Below are 15730 nucleotides of genomic sequence, written 5' to 3' on the forward strand. Positions count from 1 at the left end.
GTAAGGACCCTAAAGCGCTTTACACTATACACAATCATCCACACATTCACACACTGGTGATGGCAAGCTACATTGTAGCCACAGCCGCCCTGGGGCGCACTGACAGAGGTGAGGCTGCCTGACACTGGCGCCACTGGGCCCTCTGACCACCACCAGTAGGCAACGGGTGAAGTGTCTTGCCCAAGGACACAACGACTGAGACTGTCGGAGCCGGGGCTTGAACCGGCAACCTTCCGATTACAAGAGGAATGCCCAACTCTTGAGCCACGATTGCCCACACTAATGTGGTGTATGCTGTTAAGTGCCAGGAGGATAGCCATGATTTATACATCAGGAAAACCAAGCAACCTCCGGCTAAGTGGATAGCACAAAAGAGCTAACTCGTCAGGCCAGGACTCCGCAGTCTATTCACACCTACAGGCCAGTAACCACTCTTTCAATGATAAGGAAGTCACATCCTGTACAAGGAGGGACGCTGACTTATGAAGTAACTTGGATGAGTGATGAAATGTTTCTTCCACTGAAATCGCTACGTCCAGATGAACAAAATCAACTTTTTGGGAGTATCAGATGTCTTGTCTGGCTAGACATTGGATTAAAAAAAAAGGTGTAATCATTTTTCCATTGGTTTCCTTTAGCAAAATAAGACAAAACAAAATACCTCAGTGTTTGAAAAGAATCCTTTGAAGTTTTTAAGGTTTTACCATTTATTTAGGGAAACTGTTAACATTTGTATTCTCATAATGAAAATGTACATTTATCTATCTGCATAAAACATCACATGTACAGTACATCAAAATAAATACATCATCTGGTTGGTTTGCTGAGCTTGTACCAGAAGACCAATAAGTTAACTACAGCTACACTATTTACGCTGCTAGTCCAGACCCAGCAATACTGAGGCCAGTCTGTTACAGTCCATCAATTGAACTACATGTGAGAGAAATATAACAACAGTACTGCAAATCCTGTGTCAGACTGGGTAACAAATAAAAGAAAGCACTGACCTTTACTTTTTTCTAAATATTGATTTCCAGTTTACGAAAAGACAGGACTTTTCATGACTCATGAATGTGAATATGAAATGGATATGTGAAATAAACCCACCTTTAGCATTCTATATGACATTTTAGAAGTTGTAATCCTTAAGATTTCAGTCCTGGGTAAGAACACTTGTGTTTACCATAGTAATAACAAATGGCGCTTTTACCAGACCATAGATGTATTAAGTAAGATCAGTGTTGCCATAAAATAATTTTTAATGCTAGTGAGCATCCTTAGCATGTTGTTTTCCTAAAGTGTATATGTACAACACAAAGACACAAATATCAGCTAACTAGCGTTAAGTAATAGACTGATTATATAGTATAACCTTACTGAAAATATCCACACTTATCAGATGAGCTGTACCATACAGCTCCATTGGGCACTGGGCACCAACATCTGAGGTACATCTGAAACAGGTTGTCACTATAAATTCTGTTTGAAAATGTTCATATTATTGTTTCTTATTCTGCAGAAGTTCTGTATCCATTAAGCTGGTGTGCTAGCATGATGTGATAAAAATGGATGCTAAAGTAAAGTGAAATTTTACCGTACTGTTAGCATACTTTTGGAGACCACTGTATACGAAGTCCTGAATCATAAACATACAAAGATGAAAAGAAAAAAGCAGAGAGACTTTATGGAAATAACATAAAAAATGCTTCTTGGAGTTTCTGCAGAATTCAGTCAAAGGCTGAATTTAACAGGAACTTACTAGAAAGCTAGCTTACAACTACACAACAGGTAAAAAAAAAAAGTTTTTTGAAATGCTGTTTTTATCCAGTTTCTGAAACGGCCCGTGTCTATACAAACAAACCTGCATATCACAATGACCATTCATGTACACTGATCATACGTGCGCTGAGGTAAATTTTTACTGAAAATAGCACACAAGTGCTAATCAGTCAAAGTTGCTTAAACACAGATAGGAATTAATCGTAAAGTAAATGCAATGGTAATGTTAGAATTATCCATATCCTGAGGAAGCATGGCAATGGGAAAAGAGTACCAACAGAAGAAGAATGAAAGACATACTTGTGTGATTTCAAATATATAAGTAGTCTCTAGGTGGCAGCCATATGTGCTTCATTGTTTCACAGTCACAAGTCTCAGTTTTTAAAACTGGAGTCTTCAAACTGAAACTAGCTCAACAGTGTTTCAGAGTATAAACATTAAGCTTAATCTGGTACAGAAAAGGAACTTATAAATACATTAGAGATGTTTTTCACATTAACTGTTCTTCTGCAGTGAGAGGAACACAGAACAAAACTGCTAACCTCTATAAACCAGCTCTTTATATTTACATAACAAGGTGGATCCTTTGCAGATTTTCTGGAAATTTCTCAACATTTAAGTGGATATTTGATTAATGATACAGCACTCTGCTGTGCATACTTGTGAATCTTGATTTCTGTGAATATCTTCTTTGTGTAAAGACAATTTGAGTGCTGCCTGGAACTGGTAATTAATTTATAGAGATTACAGAATTTGAGACTATTCAAAGACTACTGCAGAAAAGAAAATCATGATAAATAGTTTCAAAAATCTGTTAAATCTTAAGGATTATAACTTCACCTCTTAAGACTTTTACAGTCAAGAAAAATATACTAAAAAGTGCTTTGATACCCACATTTCTCTCATTTCCTATCCCTCCCTCCTTCATTTCCCACAATAGCCATTTTCTCACATGAACTTCAGACAATTTCACAAGAACCTAACTGGAATATTTTCCATATTTTCCTTATATGTAATACACAACAAGAAATACTTCAGAGGAATTTGTTTTTCTGGAAAATGATTCATGTGTTTTAGGTGAGAAAGTTGCTTGTATAGAGTGTGCATTAGGCAGCACATATGACACACACTCATGCAATTACTTGCACTAGTGGGTGCACTAGCCCTGCTATCACACAGACTAGGCAGCTGGCAAGTTAATGGCTGCCTAATGTTCAATCCAATTCTCGGACCTCAGTTAGATATTATCTAGAAAAGTTAGGAACTGCAGTACATGTGTGAAAATGACCCATGTTTGATGTTCTCAGATGTTATTTGGGCCTTTTCCCCATTTCCTCTATCATTCAACCTCTCCCAGACTGGTAGACTGGTCAGTTGCTGACTATCAATTGTCTTTCTTCTTTTTGGTTCAAGTAACCTCTCATAATTCCCATAATGTCTACAAAAGCTGTCACATCAGAGAAGGAGAGAACAGGATCCATCAATGCAGAAGGGGCTGGACATCATTATTTGTATTTACATCGCCTCCTCCTGGGTGGAGAAGCGAGAGAGGAGAGTGTGAAGAGTTAGGTCAGGGCGGTCAGTCTTGTCACGCTTCACAAATATCTTTTGAGAAGATTCTCATATCGATACTTCATACTCTCGAGTGTCCTGCTGTAATTGAAATGAGAATTATTAAATTAAAGGAATGGACACATTGAATGTACTCCTGCAGCTTTTACCCCACACTTGAGGTATTTGTTGTTGCAATTTTGGCAGTATCTAACTAAAATTCAATTAAATTCATTTGAACTTAACTGAATAGAACTTACTCCTCCTGTTTCATAGAGCGGGTTGTCAAACTCTGTCTCCACAGTGATTTGTCGGTAAGGGTGAGGGTAGATAAGAGGCAGCCTTAAGTTGGAGTTATATCTGCACCTAATATACATAATGAGGAAAAAACAGACACAAAAAAACACAAATTCAGAGTTTTAGTACCTGTTCCTTCACAATGGCTCAGCGCCAGTGTGCGACTGCCAAAGACTTTGCTTCTAGTTTTCTAAGAAACAAATATGTTGCATTACTTTTGAGGTCTAGATTATGTGAAAGACCCCTAACTTTTTGCTACAGTTATAGCAGTAAGTGAGTTAAAAGGTGACACCAATGGGGTTCTGACCAAGAGCCTGCATAGTATGAGCTGTGGCCCAGACTGTGCTAATCAAACAAATGTTATCAAGACAATAACAGTCAGAAACAATTAAGGTCTCACCCTTGTATATAAATCTCATGGTCTAGGATCTTACCGAGTGACATAGACGTACACTCCTCCCAGCAGCACAGACAGCAACAGAATGAGGATGAAAATGGCCAGTGCTATGTTTCCTCCATCCAAAGGGGAACCTGCAGTCGCTTCTGCAACTGACAGACAAAACATGAATAAAACAAGGTTTATTTAACCGCAGATCATTATCCAGAGAATACATAAATCTTCTAAAGGTTTCATTAGAGGTGGTTTAGCAAACATAGGTGGATGCTCTGTGAAATCACATGGATAAACACAGCTGGAGGTAGAAACAAAACATGGGAATGAAGTTGATGCAAATGCAGGGAGAGCACACAGACAGGTAAAGCTTTGTTGCCTGTGAGGTGGTTTGTTTTAGGGTTTTTTTTTGTAATTCTATAAAACAGACTGTGTAGGGTTTTAGCCCACAGCACATACTGTACACAGACACTCACCTTCCAAAGCATGGTTGCCAAAGCAGTCTTGGTTGGCTGCAAGACATCATTCTGTCAGTCAGTGCATATGAAAATTGACATAACTTTTTATGTTGAATTTGTTTACATAACGTTCTCTTGAATTGTATGTTTGCTAATGCCCACTCTTCCTATTGTTAAAATCGGTCAAGCTTTCTTTTCTTATGTATTCCAATTCAACCCTGTCTCACAGCAATTTGTGAAATAGGAGACTATGTAATATTTAATTGATCAGTTTTATTTAATCCATCAAAATTAATTCCATGGGATTATTTTTGTTTCAGTTTAGCAAAAGATTGAGGTTTGGGTTAAACAGAGCTATTAAGCAAGTAAGAGATGCTTGTTTTGTTTTTTTCAGAAAAGGTGACTCATGGAGCCTCAGTAATTTCCAGAATTTAGCAATACGCCCCAGCCAAACCATAATGCTGGTCCATTGTGAATATGGTATAACAAAATGATACTTGCACAATATTCAGTGACACAGCCAGCTATTTTTGTCATAAATGTCTATAAATAAAAATTCACAGAGCATATTAAAGATTTGTTTTTAGGCTTTGCAATTTTATGGAATGTTACCATTTATATTATGTGGCAGCTCAGGTGATGGTAAAAGCAGAGGGAAGGTGAAAGACCCAAAAGACGTTTTAAATATGCCTCCAGCTTTGAAAAATTGACCATATACAGTAAAAGAATCAAAAATAAATTATGAATTAAACTAAATATCACACTAATCAAATTAATCACTGTATTAGTACATATTAACTGCACAAATTCATAGTGACTAGTGACACTTTGTTTAACATGGACAACTAATTCATTACTCTAAAATAATCTGGGTAATAAAAAAAACACACACACACATTATCTCCTGCATTTACCTGTCCAAGCCTTTTTCTCTCTCCTAACTCTCTCTCTGAGCTTGGGAACCTTCAGGAGGATTCAGCCTGAAAATTCCCTGCAGTGAGACAGCACCCTGACCCTGACACTCATCTCCTTGAGTTTTCAGCACAACAGCAAAAACTATACAAGGATAACAGCATGGAAAAGACACGCAAAAACTTTGACATGGCCTTCATTTTCCTAGATTATTGGAGATTTACATAATGAATTAATAATAGTATATAGGCTATACACATAGATACCCTAAGAGTCTTCATCAAGAACGGGGATGGGAATGTGGGGTACAACACTAGATGCCAACTTCAAGCCCATAGCACAAGTCACCATCAAGTGCAGGATCTACCAAGGACATACTGGCCCCACTGCTGTTCTGCATAGGCCTGAACCCCCTCAGTGAGATCTTTAACAAGACTGGCTATGAATACTGACTACAGAATGGAGCAATTGTCAGCCGCCTCCTCCACATGGATGACATCAAGCTGTATGCCAAGAGTGAAGAAGACATAAATTCACTGATCCATACCACCAGGAAATAAAGCAATGACATCGGAATGACGTCCGGACTGGAGAAGTGTAGTTGGATGGTAACAAAGAGAAGGAAGGTAGTCAGAACTGAGGGGATCGAACTACCAGAAGGCAACATTGCAGACATAGAGGACAGCTACAAGTACCTTGGGATCCCACAGGCAAATGGGAACCATGAAGAGGCCGCTAGGAAAGCTGCAACCACCAAGTACCTGCAGAGGATCAGGGAAGTCCTGAGGAGTCAGCTGAAAGGTAAGAACAAGATCTGGGCTATCAACACCTACGCCCTGCCCATGATCAGGTACTCTGTTGGGATAATAAGCTGGCCAGAGGAGGAGATAGAAGCCACTGACATCAAGACCAGGAAGCTCCTGACCATGGATTGAGGGTTTCACCCCAAGTCCAGCACCCTTAACCTGTATGCTAAGCGGAAGGAAGGAGCCAGGGGAAATCAGGAATACATCAGGAAGATAGCCCCAATCGACCACGTGCTGAGTGAATACCTCAGGCAGCAATAAACCCGAGGAAGTGGAGGAACCATCATGGCAGGACAGGCCCCTGTATGGTATGTACCACCAGCAGATAGAGGAGGTAGCTGACAGAAATCCTACCAGTGGCTGAACAAAGCCGGACTGAAAGACAGCACAGAGGCACTACTCATGGTAGCACAGGAACAAGCTTTGAGTACAAGATCCATAGAGGCTGCAGTCTATCATACCAGACAACACCCCATGTGCAGGCTGTTTAAAGATGCCCTTGAGACAATCCAGATCATAACAGTAGGCTGCAAGATGCTAGCTGGCAGGGCATACGTGGAATGCTATGCAGGACAACACCATAACCAAGTGGCCAGCATAATATACAGAAACAGGTTCCGACGTTAAAATAGGAGACTTCCAGAAACAGACGGATAAAATGGTGATGGCTAACCAACCAGACATACTGGTGGTAGACAAGCAGAGAAAGATGGCCGCAGTGATAGATGTAGCGATTCTGAATGACATGAGAAGCTGGAGAAGTACCAAGGGCTCAGAGAAGAGCTCAAGAAGATGTGGAGGGTGAAGGTGAAGGTGGTCCCAGTGGTAATCGGAACACTAGGTGTGGTGACTCCCAAGCTAGGCGAGTGGCTCCATCAGAACCCAGGAACAACATCAGAGATCTCGGTCCAGAAGAGCGCAGTCCTTGGAACAGCTAAGATACTGCGCAGGACCCTCAAGCTCCCAGGCCTCTGGTAAAGGACCCGAACTTGAAGGATAGACCGCCCACAGGGGCGAGAGGGGAATTATTTATTATATATATCCAGAGTGGATGTGTATATACATATATATATATATATATATATATATATATATATATATATATATATTTTTTTTTTTTTTTTTTTTTTTTATTTAAGCTTGTATGTATACTTCTGACTTCTGACAGTTCAAAGACATCATTAGAAACCCCATATTTCCATTACATTCATGTGCATGATGGGTGGATATAAACGTCTGATTGCAACTTTACAGGAGTTAGTGTTCTTGTGAATCAGAATAATCCAAAGCCTCTAAAAAATTTCTATAATAACGTATATTAAAATAAAATGTCCTTCAAAAATCTCACCCCTGCAGAGTGGAAGTGGGCCGCTCCAAAAAGAAGGATTTCCAAGGATGCATTTAATTGCAACCTCTCCTATGAGCTCGTAACCTTGGTAACAGACAAAGGTTAGGGACTCGCCAGGCAGGTAAAGTCTCTTGGACAGGATCTGGTAGCCGTTGTCAGGGAGACCGGGGTTTTCACAGGAAACAGAATCCTCAGCTAGATAAAAAGAAGAAAGAAAAAGAAACTGCATGGAACTCATTGAGTTTCTCAGCACAAATCAGAGGTTTCTGCGTCATAGCTCGACTGACAGGTTTTGACAAACCCTGGCTGAGGTGACATGACTCACGGATAATCTCCGCCTCCACCTCCAGGTGGCTGAGGGTTGATTGCTATGGTGCATTAGCATCACATTTACATATCAAACACTTCACCCAAACATTAATAACCCTGAAAACACACACACACACACGCAAATATCATGACTGCTGAGATAAAATGTGAGTGATGAAGCATCGTCTCTGGCATGCAGAGACGCTGTGATCTTTGTCAGCAGAGAAAAGAGAGAGCCAGGCCTTTTTTGCAAGAAATCACACAAACCCACTCATTTTGGACTAAAAAAAAAAAGGAAAAGAGCCTCTTATCTTCAGTTAAGTGTCATATGTGACTCCCTATCCAGATGATAGGCTTGTGAAATTCTGATGCTAACATACTACTAGTAAACTACGGGACCCTTCAGCTCACCAGTTTGCTAAAATACATATCAGCAATTGCCAGTTGAGAACTGACTAACCTCCCATGTCTTCTTTTATGTCTGGAAACATTCTTTCAAATACCCACAGACACAGTGAGGCAGATGAGACGTCCACACAGGCGTTCCTGGCTCACGTCCATAGCATGTGATAGTGGCGCCGCCCTGTAGGATGAAGCCTGTGTTGCAGCTATACTGAATGGTTGTCCCCACTAGGAGTTTCGGGTCAGACAGGGTTCTGGTAGCATGCTCAACATGGCCAGGATCTGAACAGTACATGACTGAGAAAAAAGACAGCAGAGACTGTGATGAATGATAAGAGATATAATTTTATAAAAACAATAATACATTTTGATAAAAAATAAAATAAGCCCAGAGATGGACACTATTATATGCCCAAGAGCAGGTACAATCTACATGAATGTACTTGCTTTTTTTAATTCAAGGTAACTTGTTTGAGATCCAAAATGCACAAATATAGTTCCAAGCAGTAAAAGTTACATATTTAAAGTGGGGTTTTATCACTCTTAGGGTGTATATGTTCAAGCCTGAATCAAAAACAAATTCGTAAAGAATGGAAAATATTAATTTTACTCTTAAAATCTCAGGTTTTGCTGAAAGGATGGCAAAAATTCTGATAAGTCTATCCGTCTTGTATATCAGCACAGCAATGCAGAGGTCACCATAGTTGCAGCACAACAAGAAGTGTGTGAAGCTTGTTCTTACTGTGTGAGCTACATAAAGCTTTGATGGTCAGTAAAATTAAAAAGGTCCTTTACAAATACCAGCTCATTTGTAAGATTAAGAATGAACTAAGGGTATCCAGTAAATGTCCCCCCCCCCCCAAATTCCATACTGTGTCACTGAATTCCAAATTCCCCAAATTTTATACTGTTTAAAATGTCCTGTTAGAGCTAGAGCTCCTGGTATAGGCAAAAGCTGAAAAACAGAAGGGCCAATGTCATAGATGTTTGACACTACTGGGCCCTTTATTTGTATGGTCAGTTGATTCAAACACAGGACGTTCTTGCTGTGAGGCAGCAGTGCCAAGAAACGCATCACATTGTGCTAGTGCATCAGGTCCTGTGTCGCAATTGCAGAGCCTTCCACTATAGATGTTGCGGAGAGGGTGAATCATGTTGATTAAACCTTGGGTTCTTTGCAGAAATTAGTACTATAACAACTTCTGGTCCCATCCCACCACAAGACAATTTGACTTATAAAATCAGTCTGGCAAATTCCATCCATCCATCCATCTTCATCCGCTTTATCCGAGGCCGGGTCGCGGGGGCAGCAGCCTAAGCAAAGAGGCCCAGACCTCCCTCTCCCCAGCCACCTCCTCCAGCTTATCCGGGGGAATACCAAGGCGTTCCCAGGCCAGCCGAAAGATATAATCTCTCCAGTGTGTCCTGGGTCTGCCCCTGGGCCTCCTCCCGGTGGGACATGCCTGGAACACCTCACCCAGGAGGCGCCCAGGGGGCATCCTTGTCATATGCCCGAACCACCACAGCTGGCTCCTTTCGATGTGGAGCAGCAGCTGCTCTACTCTGAGCCCCTCCCGGATGGCCGAACTTCTCACCCTATCTCTAAGGGAGAGGCCAGCCACCCTTCGGAGGAAGCTCATTTCTGCCGCTTGTATCCGCGATCTCGTTCTTTCGGTCACTACCCACAGCTCGTGGCCATAGGTGAGGGTAGGGACGTAGATCGACCGGTAAATTGAGAGCTTCGCTTTTACACTCAGCTCCCTCTTCACCACGACGGACCGGTGCAGCGTCCGCATTACTGCAGCTGCAGCCCCAATCCGTCTGTCGATCTCCGGCTCCCTTCTCCGATCACTCGCGAACAAAACCCCGAGATACTTGAACTCCTCCACTTGGGGCAGGAACTCATCCCCGACCCGGAGTGGGCACTCCACCCTCTTCCGGCTGAGAACCATGGCCTTAGATTTGGAGGTGCTGATCCTCATTCCCGCTGCTTCACACTCGGCTGCGAACCGTTCCAGTGCGAGCTGGAGGCCCGTCTGGCAAATTATAGTACAAATTTATTTGTACTATAATACACACTATGTTACCAAATGTATTCACTCAGCCCTCCAAATCATTGAACACAGGTCTTCCAGTAACTTCCATTGCCACAGGTGTATAAAATGAGGCATCTAGACAAACAGACTGCTTCGACAAACATTTGTGAAAGACTGGGTCCCTCTCATGAGCTCAGTGAATTCCAGTGTGGTACCATGACAGGATTTCAGCTGTGAAATGAGTGCGGTCGTGAAATTTAATGCTACTAAATATTCCACAGTCAATTGTACCCATTCACAGAAGCACTTTTTCTAACTGTTAAGTGCTTACTGTCTAACATTCAAGCACATTCACACTCCGATGGATGCAACAGAGAGCAACAAGGTTAGTTAGTAGCTGACCTGCTCTACCACCTGAGCTACAGCCACCCCAATGGTGTTGGCGGTATTATAGCAAAGTGTAAGCAGTTAGGAATTACAACAACTCAACCATGAAGTGGTAGGTCACATAAAATTACAGTGCGGTAAGTGGATGCTGAAGTGCATAGTGTGCAGAGGTAACCAATTTTCTGCAGATTCAACATCTACAGACCTCCAAACTTCATGTGGTCTTCAGATAAGGTCAAGAACAGTGCTCAGAGAGCGTCACTGAATGGTCATGGTCAAGCAGCTGCATCCAAGCCTTACATCAAGTGGATTCAAGATTCAAGATTCTTTATTTGTCACATGCATAGTCATATGAGTACAACACACAGTGAAATGTGTCCTGAACTCCTCATTTGACTGTGCAAGACATTATAGACAATAAGTAAATTAAATAAATAAAAATATCTGGAAATTTTAAATTAAAAATCTTAAAATGTACATGCAACGGAATGTGCATGTACAAAGTGTTTTGTGCCATATTAGCACAGCAATGTATTGATAGCACGTAGAGTAAACAAGTGGCCGAAGTAATATAAACAGAGTAATTCAACAGAGTGACGAGCATGATCAGTGTAGAAGCCTGTGATGTAATAATGAATCAGATGTGATATGAAATATGACCGTGAAAATTCTGGCATGGGACAAGAACATGATGTATGGTCCTGTTTCATTCACTTAGGGATGCCATAAGGGTAGTGGGGGCATGTTCAGATTTAGGACTTGGACGACCTGAGGATAGAAGCTCCTCTTGAGTCTCTCTGTTGCCCCGATTGTGCGGAAACTTCTGCCTGATTGCAGAAGTTGAAACAGTTTGTTACTGGGATGGGACGAGTCCTTTAATATCTGCTGCTCTGGACCAACATCTCCTGGTGTAAATGTCCTGTAGGGAGGGAGAATAGACCTGCAGCAGTGTTCTGCTGCACCAATCACTCTCTGAAGAGCTTTTCAGTCCTGAACACAGCTATTCCTATACCAGGATGTGATGTTCTATGTGAGGATGCTCTCCACAGTGCCTGAATAGAAAGTCCTGAGGATCACTGGAGAGACCCCGACTTCCTCAGTTGTTGGAAATGGTACAGGCGCTGCCTAGCCTTTTTGGACTGGACCTTAACGTGAGCAGACCATGTCGGGTCTGAGGAGATGTGGACATTGAGATACTTGAAGGACAACACCCTCTCCACTAGAGCACCGTTAATGATAAGGGGCCTGTAGACTCGGTGTTTACTCCTTCCTAAGTCCACCACCAGCTCCTTGGTTTGCAAGACAAGAAGGTGGCTGTCCTGACACCACAATGCCAGGTTCGTCACCTTGTCCATGTAGGCCACCTCATCGTTGTTGGAGATGAGGCACAACACCACTGCGTCATCAGCGAACTTCACAATGGTATTGGAGCCATGAGTGGCCACACAGTCAGAAGTATAGAGGGAATACAGCAGCGGCGAGATGGTGGTGATGCTGTCAGAGACACACCTACCCTGTCTCACCGCATGAGATCTCATTGAGGAAGTCCAACACCCATGCAGATAGACGATTGTTGAGTTCTACATGCAAATGGAATGCAAAGTGTCAGTTGCAGTGGTGTAAGGCACACCGCTACTGGACCCTAGAGCAGTGGAAAGGCCTTCTCTGGAGCAACAACTTACACTTCTTCATCTGGCAATCTGATGGATGAGTATGGGTTTGGCAGTTGCCAGGAGAGGGGTACTTCTCTGGCTACACTGTGCAAAGTGTATAGTTTGGTAGAGGGGGACCATAGTGTGGAGTTGTTTTTAAGTAGTTGGGCTCAGCCCTTTAGTTCCAGCTTACCAAGACATTTTGGACAATTTCATGCGCATGCACATGATAATATTGATGAATCACACTGATAAATGAGGCCCATGGCAGTAGATGAATGGCCAATTTGTCAACAACTATATTAAAAATTCCTCCTGTAGGGACCAAGGAAATACCTAAAATTAATTAATTCCATGAAGAACAGATAAAGGTTATTGTACAAACAAATAAAACAAGCAGAACTCACTTTTTTCACAGAATGGGGGTTGTGAGCTCCAGGAAAGATCCAGAAGACAGGTGAGAGTCTCTCGCCCCACCAGGTCATAACCAGGATCGCACTGGTAGGTTATACAAGCCCCTCGCACAAGTGCAACATGGGATGTTGTCTTCCAGCCATTATGGATCTCAGGCAGATCTGGACAAGAGTCGTTTCGAGACACCTCTGACAAGAGTATGAAAGAAAAGACATTCTGATTAATGGCTTCATTATTACGATGCCAATATATATTGTTCAGGCTTAGTTCAGGTAGCTGCAAGTCAAAAAAAACAAGTCAAGACAACAGCACAGCTGATTTCCATGTAAATAGTGAATATTTTTGTATTACTATCTAAAATAATACACATTCGTACTCTGATGGATGCATTGGAGAGCGACTAATATCTTGCCCAAGGATATTTGGCATGCAGACTAGAGGGAGCCAGAGATCAAACCACCAACCTTCCGATCAGTAGATGATCTGCTCTACCTCCTGAGCTACAGCCACCCCAATATGATAGAATGTGATGGAAGTATGGATTTCCTCAGTGATGGACTGTCTTCAAATATCAACTCTCCAGTACATTCACTCTGGCACAGACACCTTGCTACTAAAGCTGCTGATGAAAAGACAGAGTTTAAATTCAGATTTCCACTGAAGGGGTCCTCAACAAAATTATTAAAAGCTCTCAGGTAATTGTCTTGGCTGTGTTGATGTACCATCAGTCATAATTTTGGGGGGCTGCTTCAAAGTAACAGAATGCATTTAAATTAACACATTCTCATGTGAATCTCTGCTGCTGGCTTACTCCAGCAGATTCTGGACACTTAAAGTCATACCTTTGAGTTAAAACAATACAAATGGCTGACTTTGTGCTCCCTCAAAGAGCTCTAATGAAACAAAAAACAAATACAACACTGTGCATAAAAGACGAACATAGCCAGCTTAGACAACACATCGTGAAGCCTCAATGTTTGCACTTTGCATTAGCATCGTGCAGCCCCGCGCACGGGGCGATCCGCGCTTACTCACTAATGGAGATTTGCTGCATTAATGCAGTTATTGTGTTAACATCATTTTAACGAGATTAACACTGACAGCACAAAGTTTAAGTAAAGTTTATTCCCGGACCACTTTGCCTGCCCCCCCCCCCCCAAAAAAAAGCTGTTCAAACTATTTTGCAATGACTCTCACTTTTGTTTTTTTTGGTGAAGAAGCAAACACATTTAGGGTATTTAGGTATTTGTTATGTTGTTATCTGATGCTAGCAAGATTGATTACCAAGTTGCGTTCAAAAACAGTGCAGATACAACATATCATCAAAGTAATAAAATGCAAGAACTTCTATCAATTGGCACTTCTCATTGATGTTGTTTTTTTGGTCTCAGGGTATGCCACTGTTTTGCTGTCTCACAATATTTCACTGCTTTCAAATTCATACATTACAGTAACTAATTTTCTCCTAATATTTTTACTTTCCTATATAAGATTTTTACTTTAATCAATCAAAAAATACTAAAATTCTTAACAAAATCGTTAATAATTAAATACTATCACACTATGTTAAGAAAATCCAAACATATGTGTTACGTATAGACATCTAATGAAGTTACTCAGGTGGGCCTTCACCCTTTTTTTCCACCTGAAGGTAGGGTAATGAGCCAAAGTAGTACTTAGTCTTCCCTCATTGAAGGACATGAAGAAGAAGAAGAAGAAAAATCCATAGAAATATCATATTTTTGATTTATTAGGTCAGTGAGCTTGTGACAGCGGTGTTAAAGGATAGTTGCTGACCAAGTGCAAACCATGAAGCCCTTGGGAAGTATTGAGTGTGTGTAGGATTAACACTAGAACAAGGGTTTAGTTTTAGCCTAGCACCTCTTCCTGCTTATAAAAATTAAATTCCTTTATTATAATAATAATGATAATAATGGATTGGATTTATATAGCGCTTTTCAAGGCACCCAAAGCACTTTACAATGCCACTATTCATTCACTCTCGCATTCACACACATATTATCACTATATTAGGCATTGTACAGCGAAATTGGAGCAGAGCTAGCATGCATACATTCTTACATGCTTTCACTCAGCATTCCACAGAATAAAATAACAATATAATAAAATTGAGAGTATAATAAAATAAAATAGTAAATGTAAAAGTATAAATACACACAAATACAGTTCTACGAAACACAATGAAAGGATATTGCACTTGTCAAAGAAGGATATTGCACTTATGTCTTTTTACGCATTGCATGTTCCCTATGACAACACCACCAAACACTTTTTTTGAAGTACTTTTTCAACACTATACTGAAAATTAAATATATTTATTAATATCTGTTAATATAATCTTATATGTGGAAAAGAAATGAATATACCTTAAACTTGGATTATGTCTAGACTATGTCTATGACTGATTCTATAGAAGTCTATGATCTGACTGACGATCTGTGTTTTGTGAGTTCACGTTCTTAGCCGATGTTTCACATCATCCCATAAAGAATGTGATGTTCATTTAATAAATTTTACCTTCATTTGGAATAAGAAAGACAATACACTAGAACCTTTTCTAGGCATTTTTTTTAAATGTTTACAATTTTTTAAAATTATTTTAGTATTAGAGTATTTTCCAGGTCATTGCTGATTGTTGACAGTATATAGCACTGATACCAACTGTTACTCCTACTTATTACCACTTAATATACTATCATTGTTCTGGATCGTCATACCAGTATTTTGAGTTTCCTGTGTTTTGTTGATTGTTTTTATTTTGACGATGATATTCAAGTCTCACTAGTCAATCGTGAGTTTATTCTTTCCAAGTTCTTGAGTTCCCTTGTATTCACAGTTTAGTTTCTTGTTAGGTTACTCTTGTGTCTTGGTCTCTCCCCTGTGTTGCCTGTATGTGACTGTCAAGTCATTGGTGTTTAAATCTTTTTCCGTCCATGTCCCTCGCACTCCTCCATGTTTCTCGTTCCC

General features: G+C 40.8%; 1 protein-coding gene across 3 annotated transcripts in view; it reads right to left on the bottom strand.

The window, feature by feature from the left end:
- Positions 1 to 689: 689 nt before the first annotated feature.
- Positions 690 to 15730, bottom strand: part of sez6l (seizure related 6 homolog (mouse)-like) — a 109050-nt gene continuing 94009 nt past the window's right edge. The window contains exons 11-17 of one of the 3 annotated variants that reach the window (XM_026172826.2): positions 12736 to 12930; positions 8359 to 8550; positions 7543 to 7737; positions 4495 to 4530; positions 4062 to 4170; positions 3591 to 3696; positions 690 to 3432 (exon numbers count right to left, since the gene is read on the bottom strand). In XM_026172826.2, the coding sequence (XP_026028611.1) occupies positions 3400 to 3432; positions 3591 to 3696; positions 4062 to 4170; positions 4495 to 4530; positions 7543 to 7737; positions 8359 to 8550; positions 12736 to 12930 (866 nt within the window). In that variant the 3' untranslated portion in view covers positions 690 to 3399. Of the gene's footprint in view, positions 3433 to 3590; positions 3697 to 4061; positions 4177 to 4494; positions 4531 to 7542; positions 7738 to 8358; positions 8551 to 12735; positions 12931 to 15730 lie in introns of all 3 variants that reach the window. The other 2 variants (XM_026172827.2, XM_026172825.2) reach the window with 2 other exon arrangements.

Source organism: Astatotilapia calliptera, chromosome 7 (assembly GCF_964374335.1).
Source record: "Astatotilapia calliptera chromosome 7, fAstCal68.1, whole genome shotgun sequence".
NCBI lineage: Eukaryota > Metazoa > Chordata > Actinopteri > Cichliformes > Cichlidae > Astatotilapia > Astatotilapia calliptera.